At 40.1% G+C, this 22,044-nt stretch overlaps 1 protein-coding gene across 2 annotated transcripts in view; it reads left to right on the forward strand.

Annotated features, from left to right (window-relative positions):
- The window catches only part of LOC134538727 (uncharacterized), a 40,659-nt gene extending 21,955 nt beyond the window's left edge, over positions 1-18,704 (forward strand). For both annotated transcript variants that reach the window (XM_063380183.1, XM_063380184.1), the window contains exon 4: positions 11,683-18,704. In XM_063380183.1, the coding sequence (XP_063236253.1) occupies positions 11,683-13,180 (1,498 nt within the window). In that variant the 3' untranslated portion in view covers positions 13,181-18,704. The remainder of the gene's footprint in view (positions 1-11,682) is intronic.
- The last annotated feature ends 3,340 nt before the right edge of the window (positions 18,705-22,044 follow it).

Genomic DNA, 22,044 nt, shown 5'->3' on the forward strand with positions numbered 1-22,044 from the left:
TCGACTAAGGTCCGTGGTACGATCTAGGACGATGCAAAAAAATATAACATCAATTTAACATAATAGTAACAGGTTCGAGGAATTAAACACCACAAGTTCTTTTACAAACATAATATTTATTACATAATTTCTATTCTACTACAGGATCATTTGCGAAAGCCAGCAATCTTATAATCATTTAGTTCCACAGCGGTATGAAATGACTAATTCTTAGCTCCAATCGGTTTATACTAGACAGAGTCCAGCCAGAACCTTTACAGACATAGTCCACCTCTTCTTGACAGAGTTTCTGGATACCGTTTTTAACAGTTTGCTTCACATCGTTAGAACTGTAAATTACTGCAGCCGATGTCTTGAAAGGGCACTTCTTCACTTTGTCATCGAACGGATATGGCTTTCCATATATACAGTCCAACCACAAGTTATATTTCAAAGGTCCGTTTGTTGCTACATCATCAGTAAGCTGATTGATTATCTTCTGTCTGATATCGTCAAGAAAATTACAAATGTCCTTCGACTCACCGAACGTATTTAGATAATAGTAGTCTTTCAACGTTCCACGAAATGCAGACTGCGCCAAGTAGAAGCCATTATCGTTCACTTGTAATGCGCCGAACACAGTCTTAGGTTTATTTTCCTGTTCAGACGTCATACCAATCGGTTGCTGCACATCGGTTTTCTTGCTTGTACGCTCACGAGCCTTCAACCTAAACCGAGGAGTCGAAATTTCTGCAGGTAGTTCAGCAGTAGGCACACGGACTTCACCTTTACAGTTTTTCGCATGTCGTCGCAAATTATCAATTCGAGTAAACCATTTATGACACTCATCACATCGAAACTTCATGCGAGATGGATTCTTCGTGCATTTGCTCCGCTCATGTCTTCGTGCATCATGAGCAAATGCGAACGACGTATCACAGTAGCTGCAAGGATACCGTGGTGATGAAGACGAACCTTTCAGACCCGATCCAGATACTGACGTTGCCGCAGTTGCACCATCTCCAGGCATACTCTTATGAACATCAATGCATCGTTGTTGCGCCGAAACCTTTACTTTCTGCCGAACAGCAGGACCTTTGCATGCCTTCATGTGCGTTTTCATATTATCTTTTCTGGCAAACTGCTTATGACATTTCTCACAAACAAACATTTTACGATATAGGTTCTTGGCACATTCTCTATTCTCATGTCGTCGAGCATTGCTGTTGTTTGAGAAAATCTTGTCGCAGTAACAGCACCGATGTTCGTTAGTTGTTGTCGATTCGGCATCCATTGAAGTCTCCATTGATGGCGAACCAGCGTTCGCCGAGTTTCCCTGTGCAGCCAGCACTAGCGGCATTAAAGTCTCTTCTGCTGGCGGTACCACGTCTGTTGAAGTCTCCTCCAGTGTTGTCAGAGGCGTTGCCAACGGTATCTTCTCCAACATCGTCGGCGCCGACGTCATGGTTCCCGTAGTCGATGGTACATCCTCCATCGAGTACGACGTTAAAATCAGTAAAGATGCCATTGAAGTCTCAAGAACAGGCAATTACACGACTTATGCACCAGATGAAATAATCTAGGTGATCCTTGCACCGTCGTCGACAGTAACAAACTGAGCGACCTGCTGTCTAGGAATTGCTTATATACATGCACCGGATGGAATAATACGCTAGTCAAATCAAGAATCATTTACAATAATACTAGAGTCAAAACAACATTAAAAATAGAAGGACCATCAACGAAAAGGCAGCACATTTGGAAGCACCGACAACGAAAAGGCAGCACATTTGGAAGCACCGACAACGAAAAGGCAGCACATTTGGAAGCACCGACAACGAAAAGGCAGCACATTTGGAAGCACCGGCAACAAAAAGGCAGCACATTTGGAAGCACCGACAACGAAAAGGCTGCACATTTGGAAGCACCGACAACGAAAAGGCAGCACCGACAACGAAAAGGCAGCACATTTGGAAGCACCGACAAAGAAAAGGCAGCACCGCCAACGAAAAGGAAGCACATTTGGAAGCACCGACAACGAAAACGCAGCACCATCGACGAAAAGGAAGCACATTAATTTGTCATTGACTCCAATATTCATTGGCTCCAATATTCATTGGCTCCAATATTCATTTACTCCAATATCCATGAGCTCCAATATCAATTGGCTCGAATTGCTCCAAAAGGTTCCTTTGGCTCCAACAGTCTTTTGGCTCCGATAGTCATTGGCGCCAATAGTCATTGGCTACAATATTCATTGGCTCCAATAATCATTGACTGCAATACTCATTGGTTCCAATATTCATTGGCTCCATCAGTCATTGACAACTACAGTCTTTTGGTCCCAAAAGTCTTTTGGCTCCAAATATATTAGGCTAGAATTCTTCGAGTCTAAGAGACTATGAGACCACATGGCTACGAGTCTAAAATGATCTAGCTGGTTACGAGTTATACATGCCTTGCGAGGCTACAGAGCTACGAAGTTTCTAGTACACAGGTTTACATGACTGCGAGGATACAGGACTACAAGTCTGCAAGAGTACTTGACTACGAAGGTACTCGTCTACATGACTCCAGTTACCGCATCTGTCTTCGACGGAATTTTATCTTTTGCTCCAACTGCTCCATCAGCATTATGTTATAAGATTACAAGGCCTCTTGCTTACGTAGCTTCAAGTCTACGAGCCTCCAATGCATCATGACTACGAGACTACGAGCCATGAGGTTACGAGTCTATGTGATTGCGAGTCTTCTAGGTTACGTGATCGCGAGGCTATAGGACTACGAAGCTTCCAGAACACATGGTTACGAGACTGCGAGGCTACAATTCTACGAGGTCCCAAGACATCCTGGCTACGCGACTACGAGCCATGAGGTTACGAGACTACGTGACTACAAATCTTCAAGTTTACGAGACTGCGAGGCTACAGAGCTACGAAGCCTCTAGTACACAGGTTTACGTGACTGCGAGGATACAGGACTACCAGTCTGCATGAGTACTTGACTACGAAGCTACTCGTCTACAAGGCTACAATTACAGCATCTGTTTTCGTCAGAATTTTCTCTTTTGCTTCAACTGCACCACCAGCATTATGTTATAAGAATACAAGGCCGCTTGCTTACGTAGCTTCAAGTCTACGAGGATACTTGGATACGTAGCTTCAATTCTACGAGGTCCTAAGACTTCATGACTATGCGACTTCGAGCCATGAGGTTACGAGATTACGTGACTACGAATCTTCATGTTTACGAGACTGCGAGGCTACAGAGCTACGAAGCCTCTAGAAAACGAGTTTACGTGACTGCGTGGATACAGGAATACAAGTCTGCATGAGTTCTTGACTACGAAGCTACTGGTCTACAAGGCTCCAATTGACACATCTGTCTTCGATGGAATTTTCTCTTTTGCTACATCTACACCATCAGCATTATGTTATAAGATTACAAAGCTACTTGCTTACATAGCTTTAAGTCATAGAGGCTCCAATACATCATGACTACGAGACTACGAGCCATGAGGTTACGAGACTATGCGATTGCAAGTCTTCAAGGTTACGTCATCGCGAGGCTATAGGACTACGAAGCTTCCAGAACGCATGGTTACGAGAATGCATGACTAATTGGCCGCATGGCTACGAAACTTTATGTCTCTAACTGACTACAATAGCACTATTCAGTGGTGAGAGTTAATTTATTTCATGCAAAGGTACTTGCTGCAAGCAGTTCCACTTTTCAACATCAGATGACGTCACGTTTTGCTTGCAGGTAAAATAATATTTATTTATTTTATGCGGGATGCGGGTTGTTCACTATCGATCGCATAAGAAGAATGGCATCGATATTCTTCAAGGAGAAGGAAGTTCGTCCTTCCTGCTAGTGCTTCTCAGATTTCTCACGGTCCGCCATCTTGGATTGCGACGTCACGGCTGTCATCTTGGATGGGTGTGACTTTGACCTTTGACCGAAACCGCAGGAATGATCGCAAGCACACGGATTAACCATCAAAATATTGATAAGAATAATCAGGAGCACACGGAGAAAACCATCATAATATTGGCAAGAATAATCAGGAGTACACGGAGAAAAACGACACATGTTTTATTTGATGTCATAAAATTACAGAAAAAAAATATTTAAAAATAAAAATACATTAATAAAAAAATTTAAAATAAAACAAAAAATACATAAAATTCTGGCTTGTACTAGAGTTCTATCTTTGCTCAACAATGATAAGTATACAAGCTAGCAGAATCTGTTTATGTATTTTTTGTTTTTATTTTAAAATTTTTTATTAATTTATTTTTATTTTTAAATATTTTTTTTCTGTAATTTTATGACATCAAAGAAAACATGTGTCGTTTTTCTCCGTGTGCTCCTGATTATTCTTGCCAATATTATGATGGTTATCTCTGTGTTATCCTGATTATTCTTATCAATATTTTGATGGTTAATCCGTGTGCTTGCGATCATTCCTGCGGTTTCGGTCAAAGGTCAAAGTCACACCCGTCCAAGATGACAGCCGTGACAACGCAATCCAAGATGGCGGACCGTGAGAAATCTGAGAAGCACTAGCAGGAAGGACGAACTTCCTTCTCCTTGAAGACTATCGATGCCATTCTTCTTATGCGATCGATAGTGAACAACCCGCATCCCGCATAAAATAAATAAATATTATTTTACCTGCAAGCTAAACGTGACGTCATCTGATGTTGAAAAGTGGAACTGCTTGCAGCAAGTACCTTTGCATGAAATAAATTAACTCTCACCACTGAATAGTGCTATTGTAGTCAGTTAGAGACATAAAGTTTCGTAGCTATGCGGCCAATTAGTCATGCATTCTCGTAACCATGCGTTCTGGAAGCTTCGTAGTCCTATAGCCTCGCGATGACGTAACCTTGAAGACTTGCAATCACATAGTCTCGTAACCTCATGGCTCGTAGTCTCGTAGTCATGATGTATTGGAGCCTCTATGACTTGAAGCTATGTAAGCAAGTAGCTTTGTAATCTTATAACATAATGCTGATGGTGTAGATGTAGCAAAAGAGAAAATTCCATCGAAGACAGATGTGTCAATTGGAGCCTTGTAGACGAGTAGCTTCGTAGTCAAGAACTCATGCAGACTTGTATTCCTGTATCCACGCAGTCACGTAAACTCGTTTTCTAGAGGCTTCGTAGCTCTGTAGCCTCGCAGTCTCGTAAACATGAAGATTCGTAGTCACGTAATCTCGTAACCTCATGGCTCGAAGTCGCATAGTCATGAAGTCTTAGGACCTCGTAGAATTGAAGCTACGTATCCAAGTATCCTCGTAGACTTGAAGCTACGTAAGCAAGCGGCCTTGTATTCTTATAACATAATGCTGGTGGTGCAGTTGAAGCAAAAGAGAAAATTTTGACGAAAACAGATGCTGTAATTGTAGTCTTGTAGACGAGTAGCTTCGTAGTCAAGTACTCATGCAGACTGGTAGTCCTGTATCCTCGCAGTCACGTAAACCTGTGTACTAGAGGCTTCGTAGCTCTGTAGCCTCGCAGTCTCGTAAACTTGAAGATTTGTAGTCACGTAGTCTCGTAACCTCATGGCTCGTAGTCGCGTAGCCAGGATGTCTTGGGACCTCGTAGAATTGTAGCCTCGCAGTCTCGTAACCATGTGTTCTGGAAGCTTCGTAGTCCTATAGCCTCGCGATCACGTAACCTAGAAGAATCGCAATCACATAGACTCGTAACCACATGGCTCGTAGTCTCGTAGTCATGATGCATTGGAGGCTCGTAGACTTGAAGCTACGTAAGCAAGAGGCCTTGTAATCTTATAACATAATGCTGATGGAGCAGATGCAGCAAAAGATAAAATTCCGTCGAAGACAGATGCGGTAACTGGAGTCATGTAGACGAGTACCTTCGTAGTCAAGTACTCTTGCAGACTTGTAGTCCTGTATCCTCGCAGTCATGTAAACCTGTGTACTAGAAACTTCGTAGCTCTGTAGCCTCGCAAGCCATGTATAACTCGTAACCAGCTAGATCATTTTAGACTCGTAGCCATGTGGTCTCATAGTCTCTTAGACTCGAAGAATTCTAGCCTAATATATTTGGAGCCAAAAGACTTTTGGGACCAAAAGACTGTAGTTGTCAATGACTGATGGAGCCAATGAATATTGGAACCAATGAATATTGCAGTCAATGATTATTGGAGCCAATGAATATTGTAGCCAATGACTATTGGAGCCAATGACTATCGGAGCCAAAAGACTGTTGGAGCCAAAGGAACCTTTTGGAGCAATTCGAGCCAATTGATATTGGAGCTCATGGATATTGGAGTAAATGAATATTGGAGCCAATGAATATTGGAGCCAATGAATATTGGAGTCAATGACAAATTAATGTGCTTCCTTTTCGTCGATGGTGCTGCGTTTTCGTTGTCGGTGCTTCCAAATGTGCTTCCTTTTCGTTGGCGGTGCTGCCTTTTCTTTGATGGTGCTTCCTTTTCGTTGTCGGTGCTTCCAAATGTGCTGTCTTTTCTTTGGCGGTGCTGCCTTTTCGTTGTCGGTGCTTCCAAATGTGCTTCCTTTTCGTTGGCGGTGCTGCCTTTTCTTTGTCGGTGCTTCCAAATGTGCTTCCTTTTCGTTGTCGGTGCTTCCAAATGTGCTGCCTTTTCGTTGTCTGTGCTTCCAAATGTGCTGCCTTTTCGTTTTCGGTGCTTCCAAATGTGCTGCCTTTTCGTTGTCGGTGCTTCCAAATGTGCTGCGTTTTCATTGTCGGTGCTTCCAAATGTGCTGCCTTTTCGTTGTCGGTGCTTCCAAATGTGCTGCCTTTTCGTTGTCGGTGCTTCCAAATGTGCTGCCTTTTCGTTGTCGGTGCTTCCAAATGTGCTGCCTTTTCGTTGATGGTCCTTCTATTTTTAATGTTTTTTTGACTCTAGTATTATTGTAAATGATTCTTGATTTGACTAGCGTATTATTCCATCCGGTGCATGTATATAAGCGAGTCCTAGACAGCAGGTCGCTCAGTTTGTTACTGTCGACGACGGTGTAAGGATCACCTAGATTATTTCATCTGGTGCATAAGTCGTGTAATTGCCTGTTCTTGAGACTTCGATGGCATCTTTACCGATTTTAACGTCGTACTCGATAGAGGATGTACCATCGACTACGGGAACCATGACGTCGGCGCCGACGATGTTGGAGCAGATCCCGTTGGCAACGCCTCTGACAACACTGGAGGAGACTTCAACAGACGTGGTACCGCCAGCAGAAGAGACTTTAATGCCGCTAGTGCTGGCTGCACAGGGAAACTCGGCGAACGCTGGTTCGCCATCAATGGAGACTTCAATGGATGCCGAATCGACAACAACTAACGAACATCGGTGCTGTTACTGCGACAAGATTTTTTCAAACAACAGCAATGCTCGACGACATGAGAATAGAGAATGTGCCAAGAACCTATATCGTAAAATGTTTGTTTGTGAGAAATGTCATAAGCAGTTTGCCAGAAAAGATAATATGAAAACGCACATGAAGGCATGCAAAGGTCCTGCTGTTCGGCAGAAAGTAAAGGTTTCGGCGCAACAACGATGCATTGATGTTCATAAGAGTATGCCTGGAGATGGTGCAACTGCGGCAACGTCAGTATCTGGATCGGGTCTGAAAGGTTCGTCTTCATCACCACGGTATCCTTGCAGCTACTGTGATACGTCGTTCGCATTTGCTCATGATGCACGAAGACATGAGCGGAGCAAATGCACGAAGAATCCATCTCGCATGAAGTTTCGATGTGATGAGTGTCATGAATGGTTTACTCGAATTGATAATTTGCGACGACATGCGAAAAACTGTAAAGGTGAAGTCCGTGTGCCTACTGCTGAACTACCTGCAGAAATTTCGACTCCTCGGTTTAGGTTGAAGGCTCGTGAGCGTACAAGCAAGAAAACCGATGTGCAGCAACCGATTGGTATGACGTCTGAACAGGAAAATAAACCTAAGACTGTGTTCGGCGCATTACAAGTGAACGATAATGGCTTCTACTTGGCGCAGTCTGCATTTCGTGGAACGTTGAAAGACTACTATTATCTAAATACGTTCGGTGAGTCGAAGGACAGTTGTAATTTTCTTGACGATATCAGACAGAAGATAATCAATCAGCTTACTGATGATGTAGCAACAAACGGACCTTTGAAATATAACTTGTGGTTGGACTGTATATATGGAAAGCCATATCCGTTCGATGACAAAGTGAAGAAGTGCCCTTTTAAGACATCGGCTGCAGTAATTTACAGTTCTAACGATGTGAAGCAAACTGTTAAAAACGGTATCCAGAAACTCTGTCAAGAAGAGGTGGACTATGTCTGTAAAGGTTCTGGCTGGACTCTGTCTAGTATAAACCGATTGGAGCTAAGAATTAGTCATTTCACACCGTTGCGGAACTAAATGATTATAAGATTGCTGGCTTTCGCAAATGATCCTGTAGTAGAATAGAAATTATGTAATAAATATTATGTTTGTAAAAGAACTTGTGGTGTTTAATTCCTCGAACCTGTTACTATTATGTTAAATTGATGTTATATTTTTTTGCATCGTCCTAGATCGTACCACGGACCTTAGTCGATCTAATTAATCAGTATATAGACTATAAATTTATTTAATGAATTTTGGAATTTTTCCCGAATTTCTAGCTAAATAATAATGGAATTTCAAGATGGCGGCCAAATGACAAGATGTCGGGTGTCACAGCAATAATAAATGATTACTGCACTCTAGCGGATAAGAATTAAACTAACATGGCGTCAGCGCACTCTCGCCGACGATACACTGATGATGGCTTCCAGCAGACGAGGACAAGAAGGCGGACATGACGTCATACTACCTGACGATATATATGCTTTGAAAAAAAGTGGTGGGAGTCAGTATGCCTGCAGCCACCGCGGGGGAAGGATCGGTCGCCATTTTTATTTTTTTTGCACTCGTCGGGTTTGAACCGAGGACTCTGAGCTCCTTGTCGTAAATGTTTGTTTTTTAAATATTTTATTAAAAATTTTATTATTTAATTTTTTATAATTTTAAAATTTTTTTTCATTAAAATCGGATAATAAATTTAAAGATGGCGGCCGTAACGGAAATTGCAACGATGACGTCATAATTCAAAATGGCGGATAACACAATGCCGGAATGTTCGAGAAAATGAAATGACGTCATCAAAGATGGTGGATCCAAGATGGCCGTCGGGGTCAAGGTCAAAGGTCAAGGTCACATCCTGATAGAGGCTTAACTGAGGCTTGAGTTAAGGATGCTTAAGCCTCTATCAGGTCATTTCTAGCCGCTGGGATTTTTGAGGAATAAAACGGGAAATTTTCCCTCGAAACGGGAATTTTTCGCTCGAAAACGGGAATTTTTTTCTTAAAACGGGAAATTTTGAGTCATTTTGAGTCAATTTTGAGGTATTTTGAGGAATTTTTGCCGTCGTGACGTCACAAATCCAAGATGGCGGACGCCGGCTCTCGGCTCCACCGCCTGGCGCCTGTCCCAGTAGCCCCATTTACATACTACTCTTTATGCACCATATAGTAAACTTAAAAACTTCTATGCACGAGATATTAAAATATCTAAATAAGTATATTGTGAAATTATATAACTAAACTATTTTATTGGGCTTAGACATAACATATATTTACATGTTACTCTAGGTCAGAAAACCAGTTCATAGTGAGCTTTAGAAATTTTTATTTAAAAATTGTTTATATTCTCCTTTTAAAAAATCTGATTACTAGTATAATTTCAAGTATTTATTCTTTTATTATTAAAATAAAAAAAATTGGTTTTCTGTAAAGTCGGTTTACGGACGATAGTTTAACGTGACTTCATAACAAAACATTCATGAAATGATTGCATACTTTTATGAATAAAATTGAATCATTTTTATTGAATTATCACTATTTTGTATGGATACAAAGAATGAGTGAAATGAAATCTACAATTTAATTGATAAATGTACTTTTATTTGCACTCATTAAATTCAAATATGTTTATTAATTTAACGAAGAGATTATTTTAACTATAACTTTTATACATGTTTGCTATTTAACTTCTTTCAATCTGTGTTATTCTGTTAAGGATAGGACGATGATAGGAAAAGTAGGAAACGAATGGGAGTGTTTCAAGGATGATGTGAAGGAAAATGGCTTACCCAACACCAAGATGCAGTCAAAAATAATATATTTGCGCCACGGACTCTGCAGCAATTCCAGGAGGAACGGTTTAGCAAAGAGCAATGAAAATGGTACATGAAATGCATGAAAACAGAATTACGCCATGGACTCGGTCGCAATGCTAGGAGGTTCACGTTGGCAAAGAGCAATATAAAATGAGCGTAATGGGACACAGCGAAACGGGACAATGTGCGTAAAGGGACACTTTTTCGTGCGTGCAGCCGGCGTTCATCGATTTATTAGACGTTGTCACGTCAAAAATTTAAATAGAGTAAAATTAAAATTCTGCAATACTATATAATAGTTATGTCTGTACACTTGAACTCAAGATATTTAAGTACGATTTCCTTGTATTACGTATGTAGATTAATTTTTGTTTTTATTTTAAAAGTTTAAATATAAAATATTTAATTAAAAGTATTAATTTTTTATGTAAATAAATCACACTATTATACATTTGGCTGTAGTACTATATATTGCACTGCTCGTGCTCACACGCACATACATATTTATTTAAAATAATACAAGAAGCACTCACATACTAGCTTTGTATTGTGAGTATTAAATTTCTATTAAAATATTGTCCAGTTGCCCCTGCTATTCTCAGAAAATAAATAAAATAAATTGAATTTTTAGTTGGGAAAAGGGGGAGGGAGAGAGCAGTTTTTGAGAGTGAGTATTATCCCCTCTTTTTTTCTCATAATTTTCTTTTTGCAACTACCAAGATGGTAGGAATTGTGTGCCATATGTTACTCTTTGTTAAATGCACTATACAATAAACAACAATCACAAACAACTTGTATAAATAAATTTGTTAAATTAAGTTCTATAAAAAAATCAATTTTTTTTGACATGACAACGCCTAATAAATCGATGAACGCCGGCTGCACGCACTAAAAAGTGTCCCGTTACGCAAATTGTTCCGTTACGCTGTGTACCGTTACGCTCATTGTTCCGTTACGCGGTGTCCCGTTACGCTGTGTTCCGTTACGCTGTCGGCGAGTACTGTAATAATGGGTTATGTTACAATTGACTAAAAAATTATGGTGATTCATATAATTGATGATAGATATTTGATTACAGTTTATTTATATGAAAACTTGTTCATAATTATATTTAAACTTTATAGCTAAACACCAGTTTTTAAAATTAATAACAAGTCATCTACACGTGAACTGTTTCGTCGACTGTTTATAAAGTGAAGTGAAAAGTTAATGTGGTTTTCATTGCTTATTACAAAAACAATTTCGGCAATAAAGGTTAATTATTCTTGCATTTTAAAATCTGATTACTAGTATAATATTTCAAGTAATAATTCTTTTATTATTAAAATTAAAAATGATTCAATTTTGTTCATAAAAGTATGCAATCATTTCATCAATGTTTTGTTATGACGTTGTCACGTTAAACTATCGTCCGTAAACCGACTTTACAGACAACCAATTTTTTTTTGTACGTTAAACATCTAATATTGATAAAGGAAAGTGATATGTTTGGTGGCGCCGTGTCCGCAGGTTCTCGAAGAACTGCACGGTGTTCGCCGGGGACGTGGTGGTGGAGGACGAGTTCGTGACGGTGGAGTGCCACGCCGCGGGCCGGCGCGTCTACAAGGACGTGCACGCCTTCGTGCGGCGCAAGGCGGCGGCGGCGGCGGCGGCGGCGGCGGCGGCGGCGGGGGAGGGCGTCAGCGTGCTGGTGGTCGGCGTGGACGCCGTGTCGCGCCTCAACCTGCTGCGCCAGATGCCGCGCACGCTCGCGCTGCTGCGGGCGCGCGGGGCCGTCGAGATGCTGGGCTACAACAAGGTGGGCGACAACACCTTCCCCAACGTGGTGCCCGTGCTGTCGGGGCTGTCCGAGGCGGAGCTGCGCACCGCCTGCTGGCCCTCCGACAAGGACTTCTTCGACGACTGCCCCTGGATCTGGAGGAACTTCAGCGCCGCCGGCTACCGCACGGCGTTCGGCGAGGATGCGCCCTGGATGGGCATCTTCACGTACGTGAAGAAGGGCTTCCGCCGCCAGCCGACCGACTTCTACGCGCGCACGTACCAGCAGCTGGCCGAGGGCGAGCTCGGACACACCAAGCTGTGGAACGCCAAGCTGTGCGTGGGCTCGCAGCTCACCTTGCAGGCCATGCTCGGCTACATGTCCAAGTTCGCCGCGGCCATGTCCCGCGACCCCTACTTCGCCTTCTTCTGGACCACCAGCCTCACGCACGACTTCCTCAACTTCCCGCAGCTCGGCGACGCCCACTACGAGGCGTTCCTGCGCCGCCACTTGGAGGCGGGCGACCTGAACCGCACCGTGCTCGTGTTCACCAGCGACCACGGCATCCGCTGGGGCGACATCCGCGAGACGTACCAGGGCCGGCTGGAGGAGCGGCTGCCCTTCCTCGTGCTGGCGCTGCCCGAGTGGTTCTCGCGGCGGTACGGCTCGGCAGTCGCCAACCTGCGGCGCAACGCGCGCCGCCTCACCACGCCCTACGACCTGCACGAGACGCTGCGCGACCTGCTGCACCTGGCGGACCTGGAGGAGGGGCGGCTGCGGGCACGGCGCGCCGCGGGGCGGGGCCGCAGCCTCTTCCTGCCCGGCTCCGACGAGCGCACCTGCGAGCAGGCGGGCGTGGACGCGCACTGGTGCACCTGCCAGACCAGCGAGCCGCTCAACGCCACGGACGAGCGCGTGGTGCGCGCCGCCGCCGTGGTGCTGCAGCACCTCAACGCCCTGCTGCGCGGCTACGGCGAGTGCGCGCCGCTGCGGCTGGCGGAGGTGCGCGGCGCGCAGAGGCAGCGGCCCACCGCCGCGCTGCGCCGCAGCCACGCCCCGGCCGACATCGTGCTGGTGCTGCGCACCTCGCCCGGCGACGCGCTCTACGAGGCGACGGTGCGGCGGCGCGGCGACCGCGCCATGGCCGTCGAGGGCGTCGTCAGCCGCATCAACACTTACGGCGAGCAGAGCGCCTGCGTCGCCGACTACCACATGAAGCTCTACTGCTTCTGCACGTCCGCCTCGTGATGGTCGCGCCGGCACCCGGGGCTCATCATCGCACACTGTCGCGCGCCGCGTCGTTCTCGGGCAATTACCCGTGGTTCACCTTCAGCCCGGGGGGGAAGTGGGGAGGTTATGATTCCACGCGCTCAATTCCTTCAGTGGTGACCCAGAGTGCAGGAGTATCGTGCTACTAGTTTTGTTTCAGTTTAGTTTTGATAGGTTAGGGTTTAGTTTTTTTTATTTCAACGTCACGTGCAGCTCTCAGGATGAAATACATGTTTTTATTTCATTACTGGAATCGGAGTGTGGTGTGGGTTCAACCGATTAGCGAGAAGAGAGAAATATAACGGGAGTTCCGCCGCCTGTCTCCCGGTTTACTTAAAGATCAGCGAGGTTTCCCCCCCTTCCCCCCCGTTTACTTTCGAAAGTCTCCGGAAAAATTCCTCTCCGACTGATACCAAGAGTTCCGGGCCCGGAACAACTCCGCGGGGTGGATAGGGCGTTGTGACGAGGCGCGGACACGTGGTTACATCACGTGCCGAGTGTCGATGGCCGTGAGGCGAAGCAGAGCCATACTCTGGGCAAGCAGAGCTCGAAATTTTCACATCAAGAGCTCTTCCCTCGGCGCTCTGAACTACTTCAGGCAAACATGTTCAATGCGGTCTTTAAATGATTCGTGCAATGTGTAAATACGATTCAATACAATCATTTGGAAATACACCATTGCAGTTCTGCACTGTTTGTCACGGAAAAAAATTCAAGAATGCAAAATAAAACTTAAATTCACAGATAAAAAGCGTAAATCTGATGTTGAACATACAGACCCAACGCTGAAACAAAAGAGGTACCAAGGACAGCACAGTGACGACAGCACAGACGAACTCATTCAAAATTTAGATAGCAGTCAGCACAAGAATTTCGTGGAAGAAATTTAGCCATGACAAATTAACAGAACAGAGGAACATAGCGGGCTAGCAACGACGGGACAGTTACAACAAGAACAGTGAATGCAGTCAGAGAACGCAGCAAACACACAAACACAACTACGACAATTAACGGGTATTATGGACAATACAACGTCGACACCGACGAACACGGTAGGTTCGATTAGTTAAAGGCTTGTTCTCATAGAATTTATGTCTTCATTTTTATTTTTATTTTTTTTTATTTTTGCATTCTTGATATTTTTTTTTCCCCCAATGACATGACGTATGTCCAAAAAATTGTATTAAATCAAATAACATGTTCATATTTCACGAGCGGCTACACACAGCCTGAACATGTTTCTTTCTAGGCCGTTTCTCATTCAACGTAAACATGTTGGCAAAGTATTTCAGAACGACATCTCTTCTACTTAAGCCATAAGCCACTGATTAGCTGCCGAGTGTTCAGAGTATAAATAATCATTTTGCGAAAAACGCAAGATGGAGAATATTCCCGGCACTAGTTCGTGTAATAATTTTCCTGATTGCAACAAAAAAAAAAGGATCAACAGGCAATTATTTTAGTGTTTTAAAATTGATGCTGACACAGAGAATAGGATCCATAACACATTCTTTCGACGTCGGTAAACATTCGTTTTGTGTCAAACGCCGTGTAAACGTACACTTTCGGGTTTGCGAACATGTTTACTTAAAACCTCGTTCAATTTAAGTAGCTCCGGCGTTGAAAGACCTGGCCGCACTGCAGGTGCGTGGCTCGCCGGACCTGTATAGTCGTCGGCAGGTGCGTCGACACAACTTGCCTCTCCTCGGCGGCGGTATGGGTTTGGACCCGGCAATAGGGCTTATCGCCGCCTGAGAGACAGTCCCGAAGCTCTCTGACGGACCGACAGCCCGTAGCCCGAGCTTACCTCTGTCCAGCTTGTCTCGTGGCTTGTCCTGTCGCCCGCGCGAGCACGAGAGAGAAGTGCGGGCAGGTTCCAACATGTCTCGAAAATCTCATGCTTGAGTCCGAGCTGTGCTGCTGGGAACCCGGTTTACAAAAAAAAAAAAAAAAAAAAAACGTTTTATTGACACCTGGTCCTGCAGCGTGAAGAGACATAATGCCGTGATTTCAATTTAACTATTCTTGAAATATACCACGAAATACCATTGGCGAAGAAAAAATAGTTTCACCGGTGTGAGACGACACGAAGAAAGTGAAACCTGAAATATATGGCAGTTTTGATCATTAAAATTTTCAGATGTTACTTTTTTTTTAGTTATAGCGAAAGACGATACCGTTAGGTTATAATATAAACTTTTTAATAGTGTAAAAGATACGCTGACGAGAGCAAAGCAGTTATGTTCACACTCACAATAACAAGCAAGTGCGTGTAGAGAAAGGAAATTTTCTTGCCAAAATGTTACATTTTTTAAAGTAGACGTTAAAAAGCGCACAAAGTAGGGAAACCGGGATTAACGCGGCGTAGCCTATTTGATGTATGTATTATTAGAATGATTCTTGCAATGGAGAATATTGTTAGAAATGATTTCATGGGAAAACTAAATTACTATTTTACACTGAATAGACAACAAAGATGAATAAACACACGGTTACATACCTATTCAGCACAGGGAATTTAATGGAATTTATTTATTTGTTTTTCTTATTTTTATACGTTTTACAACAGATTTAAAAAAATATATATATAATTTTTACAAATAAAAATAAACCTTAAATATAAATACAAAAAGTGATCACTAAAAAATGTAATAAACTAAGAAAACAGCTCACACTTAAATTACATATGATTATTTTTTAAAAACATATATGATCTTAAATGGTGGTCTCATTCCTTACAGAGAAAAAAAATGCACGATGTAAATATAAAATTTAAAAGGAAAATAGATAAACAAGAACAAATACTATAATTAAAAAACATTGTTAAAAAACTTAAAACTATTCATTACTTAAACATATATGTAAAGCCAATTTATTTCCCACTTAAAACTTAATTTATTAAAAAAATACAGCACAGAACAAGACAGTAGGCTGACAACGACCATAGAACAAACACGGTATGAAACTAAACGCACAATCTGGACGGCACAACGACGAAACGCGATCTCGGACGCTTTGTTGTCCGTTCTTGAGGATTTTCTACGACCGTCTGCGTGAACTGACGAGTGATCCAGAGAGAACTCGTCTGGCTAACCGAAGTCAAGGTTGCAGGACGGAAATTCGAACCCGGTTTCTCCCGAACGTAGAGTCCAAAGAATGCTATATCTCGACTCCGTTGTAGAAGTTAACGTAATCCAATGACTTGAGTGACATCCATCAGCCGAGAAATCCCGAAAGAATGGGGGAGGGGGGGGGGAACATATGTTCTCAATTTAAACCCAGATAACATTAGTGAGACACACTATATCTCTCGAATACAATTTCTCGTACAATTCCGCAAACAATTCAGTATCATTAAACAATTTCCTTGATGATATTAACTTGCGCGATTGCACATAGTTACGGGTTTTTTAATCATACGCTGTAATTTTTTTTCGTAAATGTAACAGAAATATTAATGTAAAATTACAGATATTTATGCTTTGTGTTTTCTCAGTACCTCCAATAGTAAAACTTATTTTTAAAACGTTCCCTGATAGTATTCGATTATTAACTGCGCACATAATGAGCATGGTACAACTAAATAAAGTGAAATTGTTGAACATTCGATCATCTTTTTCATGGATAAAAAAATATACTTGAATGAAACATCAATTAGAATATATAATTATTATGATACAATGATACAAAAAAATAACCAGAATAACATTAGCTTAAGTAGGATGACGGTTTTATTTTACGTGTGAATTTATGAGGTTTGAAGAGTATTTTAATGTCATTGGTTCACAATGTTTACCTCACACGTAAACTCTGTTTTTCAGAAATATTTGGTTTGCGAATTATATTAATTGGTAGATTATTTTAATAAATTTCATTGGTTTAAAGGAGTGTTTTTTTTTGCAGCAGGAATTAGAACCTGTAGTTTGTATTAGAGAGTTATAAATGCGGTCGCGCCGAAGATCTTGACTTAGCTGTGACCAGAATGGCGTGAATGTCACGGGAAAAACAATAAACGGTAGTTTATGCGTAGGCAAGGGACGTTTATTTCTTATGGTGGTTCGTCATTCGTCTGTGTTGTTCGCTCGTTTATTATTTTCGCTGGCTCATACCTCGAGGTAGGAAACGATCATTCAAATACACCTGATTATTGTTACAAAAACATTAGTTATTCTATTGTTCATCTCGTGCCAAATGAAATCAATTGACAATAAACTCAGACTCTATACAGAACGTTTCATTCTTAGATTGCAGTGTGCAATTAAATGAACATTTACTGTCTCTTTCCAATGCACTATTTCTGCCTTTAGCGCTGTTCTTGTTTCAGTGTGCTCTGTTGCCAGATCTACACCAAGGAGCAAAAACGTTCTAGACACAACTTTTTAATGAAATTATTTTTTAAAAATCTATTTGAAACCTTATATTTTGAAAACTTTAATTTGTAACGAGGTTTTTGAAACCACATTTTTCTGTTTTATTTAATCAAGAAATTAATTATATAATATTCATTATTTATTTCTAAGGAGTGGTAATTGAAAGACACCATCTTGTTTTCAACGTTTTGCAATTATTATTATTATATCATTATTTTTTTTTTTTACTCTTTTGAGCAAAGCACATCATTTTATGGAATTATTTGTTATTTGTAGGTACAGACTGCTACAAATAGTTTTCCCCGTAAAATAATTATTTATATTTAGAATATAATTTTTTTTTGTCAGAATGACTATAACTGTGATAATATTAATATACACTAATTTAAAGTCTTGAAAATAAACATTCAGTAAAATTAAAAACCAAATAAAACTTAATAATGTTAAAGATGATATAGGCTACAAAATAAAATGTTTGTTTAATGTTAACAATTCGGGTGGAATGGAATCTGACAACAGTGGTTGCCATTTACTCTGAACTGCAATCTAAGCGTGAGACAGACTATAGACTAAAGCACAAATTGACTGACGTATAATGAGAAAGAATAATTTTAAAAAAAGTGTTTTATGTAAAAGTTAATTTTTAAAGTTACCAAATATATATTGCTTTTTTTTTTACTTAAAAGGCTGTGATAAGTGTTAAATGTAAGTGTGCAAGTATTAGCTCGTAATATTTATTGAGCCACAATGTTATATGTAAATTACCTATATGTATAAAGTTTGTGGCAGTTTTGTTAGCCACACGTAAATGTTAGCGAAGAAACCATCTTTAAAACTTTTGCTACAGCATTCACATTTTAAAATTACAATGACAAACTTGCGTGAAGTTATATAGACTCGACAAAATTCAAAATTAAAATCATTCTGCAGAATGTGGTTAAGATAAAAATGTGAACGGATTTACTGCTGTGGTTTGTGGTAAACTGCTTTTAAGACATTATGCTGATATGTTACAAAGCTGTGCTTAAGCAGTATTTCGAAGAACGAACATACTTGTACCTTGTTTCTAAGTTAAAAATTAAAACGTTTGTTTGTTGAATGTTTTCAGAAAATACGTGTATATTTTAATAAAAATGTTAGCAAAATGTTTATAATTTAAAATAAAATTAATTATTTTCAATTTTGCCTGTACTTATATGTTTTAATCCTTTACAAACGATTTGTAATAGCAAGAAATATTTTGTGTTTGTTCGTTTATATTTGTTTTTTTCGTGTGGGTAGAAACAGTATTCTCGCAGTATAACGGGCATGGTGTCACCATACACTAAACATGGACGTAGACAGTGCAAGCTACGCAGCAGAAACATTTAACTGCTTAGGCCTGTTCTACAACGGCACAGAAACGGAGACGGATCACGTAAACGTAGACGGATCTCACGTAACAGAGTTGCTACAATCGCACGCAGGAGACGGACCCGTACGGATTAGCTCGGCAAAGCTTAGCTCTTCCGTTTACGTTTCTCCGTGCGACCAACAGAAGCATATTATTGGCTGCGGTGGTAGCCATATTTGATTATGTTGTAAATACTTTAAAAATGGTTTAAAGTACAAGAATATCTATGGCGGGCTTCACAAAGCTCGCCTAAATTTTAAGAGCTGCTTAAAGCTCATGTGAAAACTGCCTAGCTCGTTGAAGCGTTTCACCAATGGTAAAGGAACTCCTAGCAATCTTAAGCATTGCTTGATTCAAGCGGCCGAAATCGGGCCTCTAAGTTCTTAAGAAGTTCTGTACGATCCCAAACCGGTTATATAAAATATATGCTGTGGAGATAAAAAAATACTTGTCAGAGAGTAAGCATAATTTTTGATTAATGTTTCTGTGGAAGTTGTGGAATAGCTGTCACGACCACAAATATTTCAACAAATGCCTGATTATTATGAACAACTAGGTGAAATTATTTCTTAAAGAGATTTTGCATGAAGAAAAATGTTGTCCAAGGGGTTATACTTCACATCGAAAATTATTTGGGATTCCCTTTTGACAGATTAGAACTTTCTCTAGTTCTATTATAATTTTTAATTTTATGATCTGGCAGAAAATGAATAAAACACTTTCCGTACACAAGATTATTATCAGGGTATTTTTGTTTAGCGAATATATTCTGGTGCCAAATAGCTTGCTACAATCTGCCTGAGATTTTGATAAACCAAAATAAGCACTATACAGTGCAAGACAAAATGAAAACACTACTTGAATCTTCGAACATATGTTTCGTACTACATTTGTATTAAAATCAAGGAAATACATTTTAAAACAATTACTGCTAATGTGACTTGCTGAGCATGGTTAAAGTACTAAGCGTTCTCTATTCAATTTTTCTTAATTCATTCAGTTTGTATTTTAGGTATATTTCGAAGAAATACTACCTATTATTGTAGCCGTTACCCATGGTGTGACTTCCGGAAAATTTTATTATAGTTTTTAGTTTCATGGTTCATAGACCCAAAAACCATCGTTAGCTCAAAATTTTTTATGTATATATATATATATATATATATAATTTTCATGGACACCATAATGCCCGTCATTTTTCACAAATCACTTCTAAACGGATACATAAAATATAGTTGTTGAAAATCTCAGTCAAGTTTGTTAATGGGCAATGTCCGACCAAAGGAGTTGAAATGGTGAAGGTTTTTTGAAAAACAGAAACATCGCTAAAGCGCCTATAATACGACGGACATCTCATCCGTTTTTAACATAGTATAACTAGTAGGACTAATACTCGAACCTTGTGTCTAATTACATTTTTGGGTCGACCAACCATGACTGCAAAGGGTGGAAAAAACAAGGGTTGGAGGACAAAAAAAAATCCGCAACTCCCTTCGTAGGCAAACCGTCGTATCCGTTCAAATTGTTTATAACTCTTATAATTTTTATCTGAATACTTGGTCTGAAACAGTTATTGATAAGACGAACCATTGCTGCAAGGTGTTTAAAAACACAGAGTAATAATAAAAATAACAATTTATGTACCATGTACACTATTAAATCCGTTCTAATTTATTGTAAAATCATAAATTATTATCTACAACTTTTGTCTGACATTTTTTATACGATCAGCCATTACTACAAGGATTGGAAAAAATAGGTTGGAGGGAGAAAACATTTAATTACCCCCTTCGTAGGCACACCATCCATTCGAATGATTTGTAAATCTTATATTTTTATCTAATACTTTGGCCTGTAACATTTTTTTTATATTACAAACCATTATTTAAAGGTGTTTGAAAATCTGGGGTTGGAATAAGAAAATATATATAATTTCCATACAATGTTTACTATAGAATCCGTTCTTATTTTTGTTTAACTTTCGAAATATTGTCTTAAACTTTTGTTAAAATAAATTTTTATGTATCTATTCATTCCTGCAATTGGTGTAAATAACAAGGACTGAAAGTAAAAAAATAATTAATTACTTTTTAAATATATAAAGTGTCAAATCCGTTATAATTTATTGCGTATATCATAAACTTTATCTAAAACTTTGGCTGAAATTATTTTTGATAAAACGAATTACTACCATAAAAACAGGGGTTGAAACAAAAAAAAATCAAAACTTCCGTGGTATCAAATTCGTTCAAATTTATTTTAAAAATCTTCATATTATTTTAAACCTTGGTCGAGAGCAATTTTTATACGACCACGTTATTACTGCAAGGGATGAAACATAGTGTTCGAAAGTAAAAACAAATAAAAATTAGTATAACTACATTAGTTGCAATAAAATAAAATTCTTTCTAAGCTATTCAATGCTGGATGCACTGTGTTAAATGCATTCATAATATTGTCACTGCATGGAAAATGAAAAAATGTTTAATCGATCAATTTATAATATTAGAGAACATAAAGATGTTATCTACATTAAGTTCCTACAATGTTTCAGAAGGTGATACAAGTTTTCAAAATATTTCCAGAAGAAATAGGTACTCAGAATCCTACGCCTGTAGGCTGTGCCGAAAGGGATTTTTTTGTTTCATATTATTACTATGTATGTTTGAAATTAATTTATATTGTTTTTGTAGTGTGCTACTACGATTTTCTTCTGTTTATGAATTTTTACTAATTTGTGTGTGTGTATTTACTATTTATGGTAACTTAGGCTATTTTTTTTGACTGGTTATACGCATTTAGTTAATTATGTTCATACGGGATTTATGGAAAACAAAATAAATAACCAAAACTGACGGATGAATTAGTTCAGAAAGTGAAGTGTGGTAAAGGTAGGCATATCAAAAATACTAATGTGGGCCAAGATATTTGTACTGTTATACTAAACTTAATAAATATAGTTTTCTGTCGCACCAAATGCAAGATCTTCGTCACAGGCATTCTTCAGACAAGTGAATCCCCTCCCCATAAAATAATATGTCTTAAAAATAACTGGATCAATTTTACACCTGAACTTGGTC

Source organism: Bacillus rossius, chromosome 14 (assembly GCF_032445375.1).
Source record: "Bacillus rossius redtenbacheri isolate Brsri chromosome 14, Brsri_v3, whole genome shotgun sequence".
NCBI lineage: Eukaryota > Metazoa > Arthropoda > Insecta > Phasmatodea > Bacillidae > Bacillus > Bacillus rossius.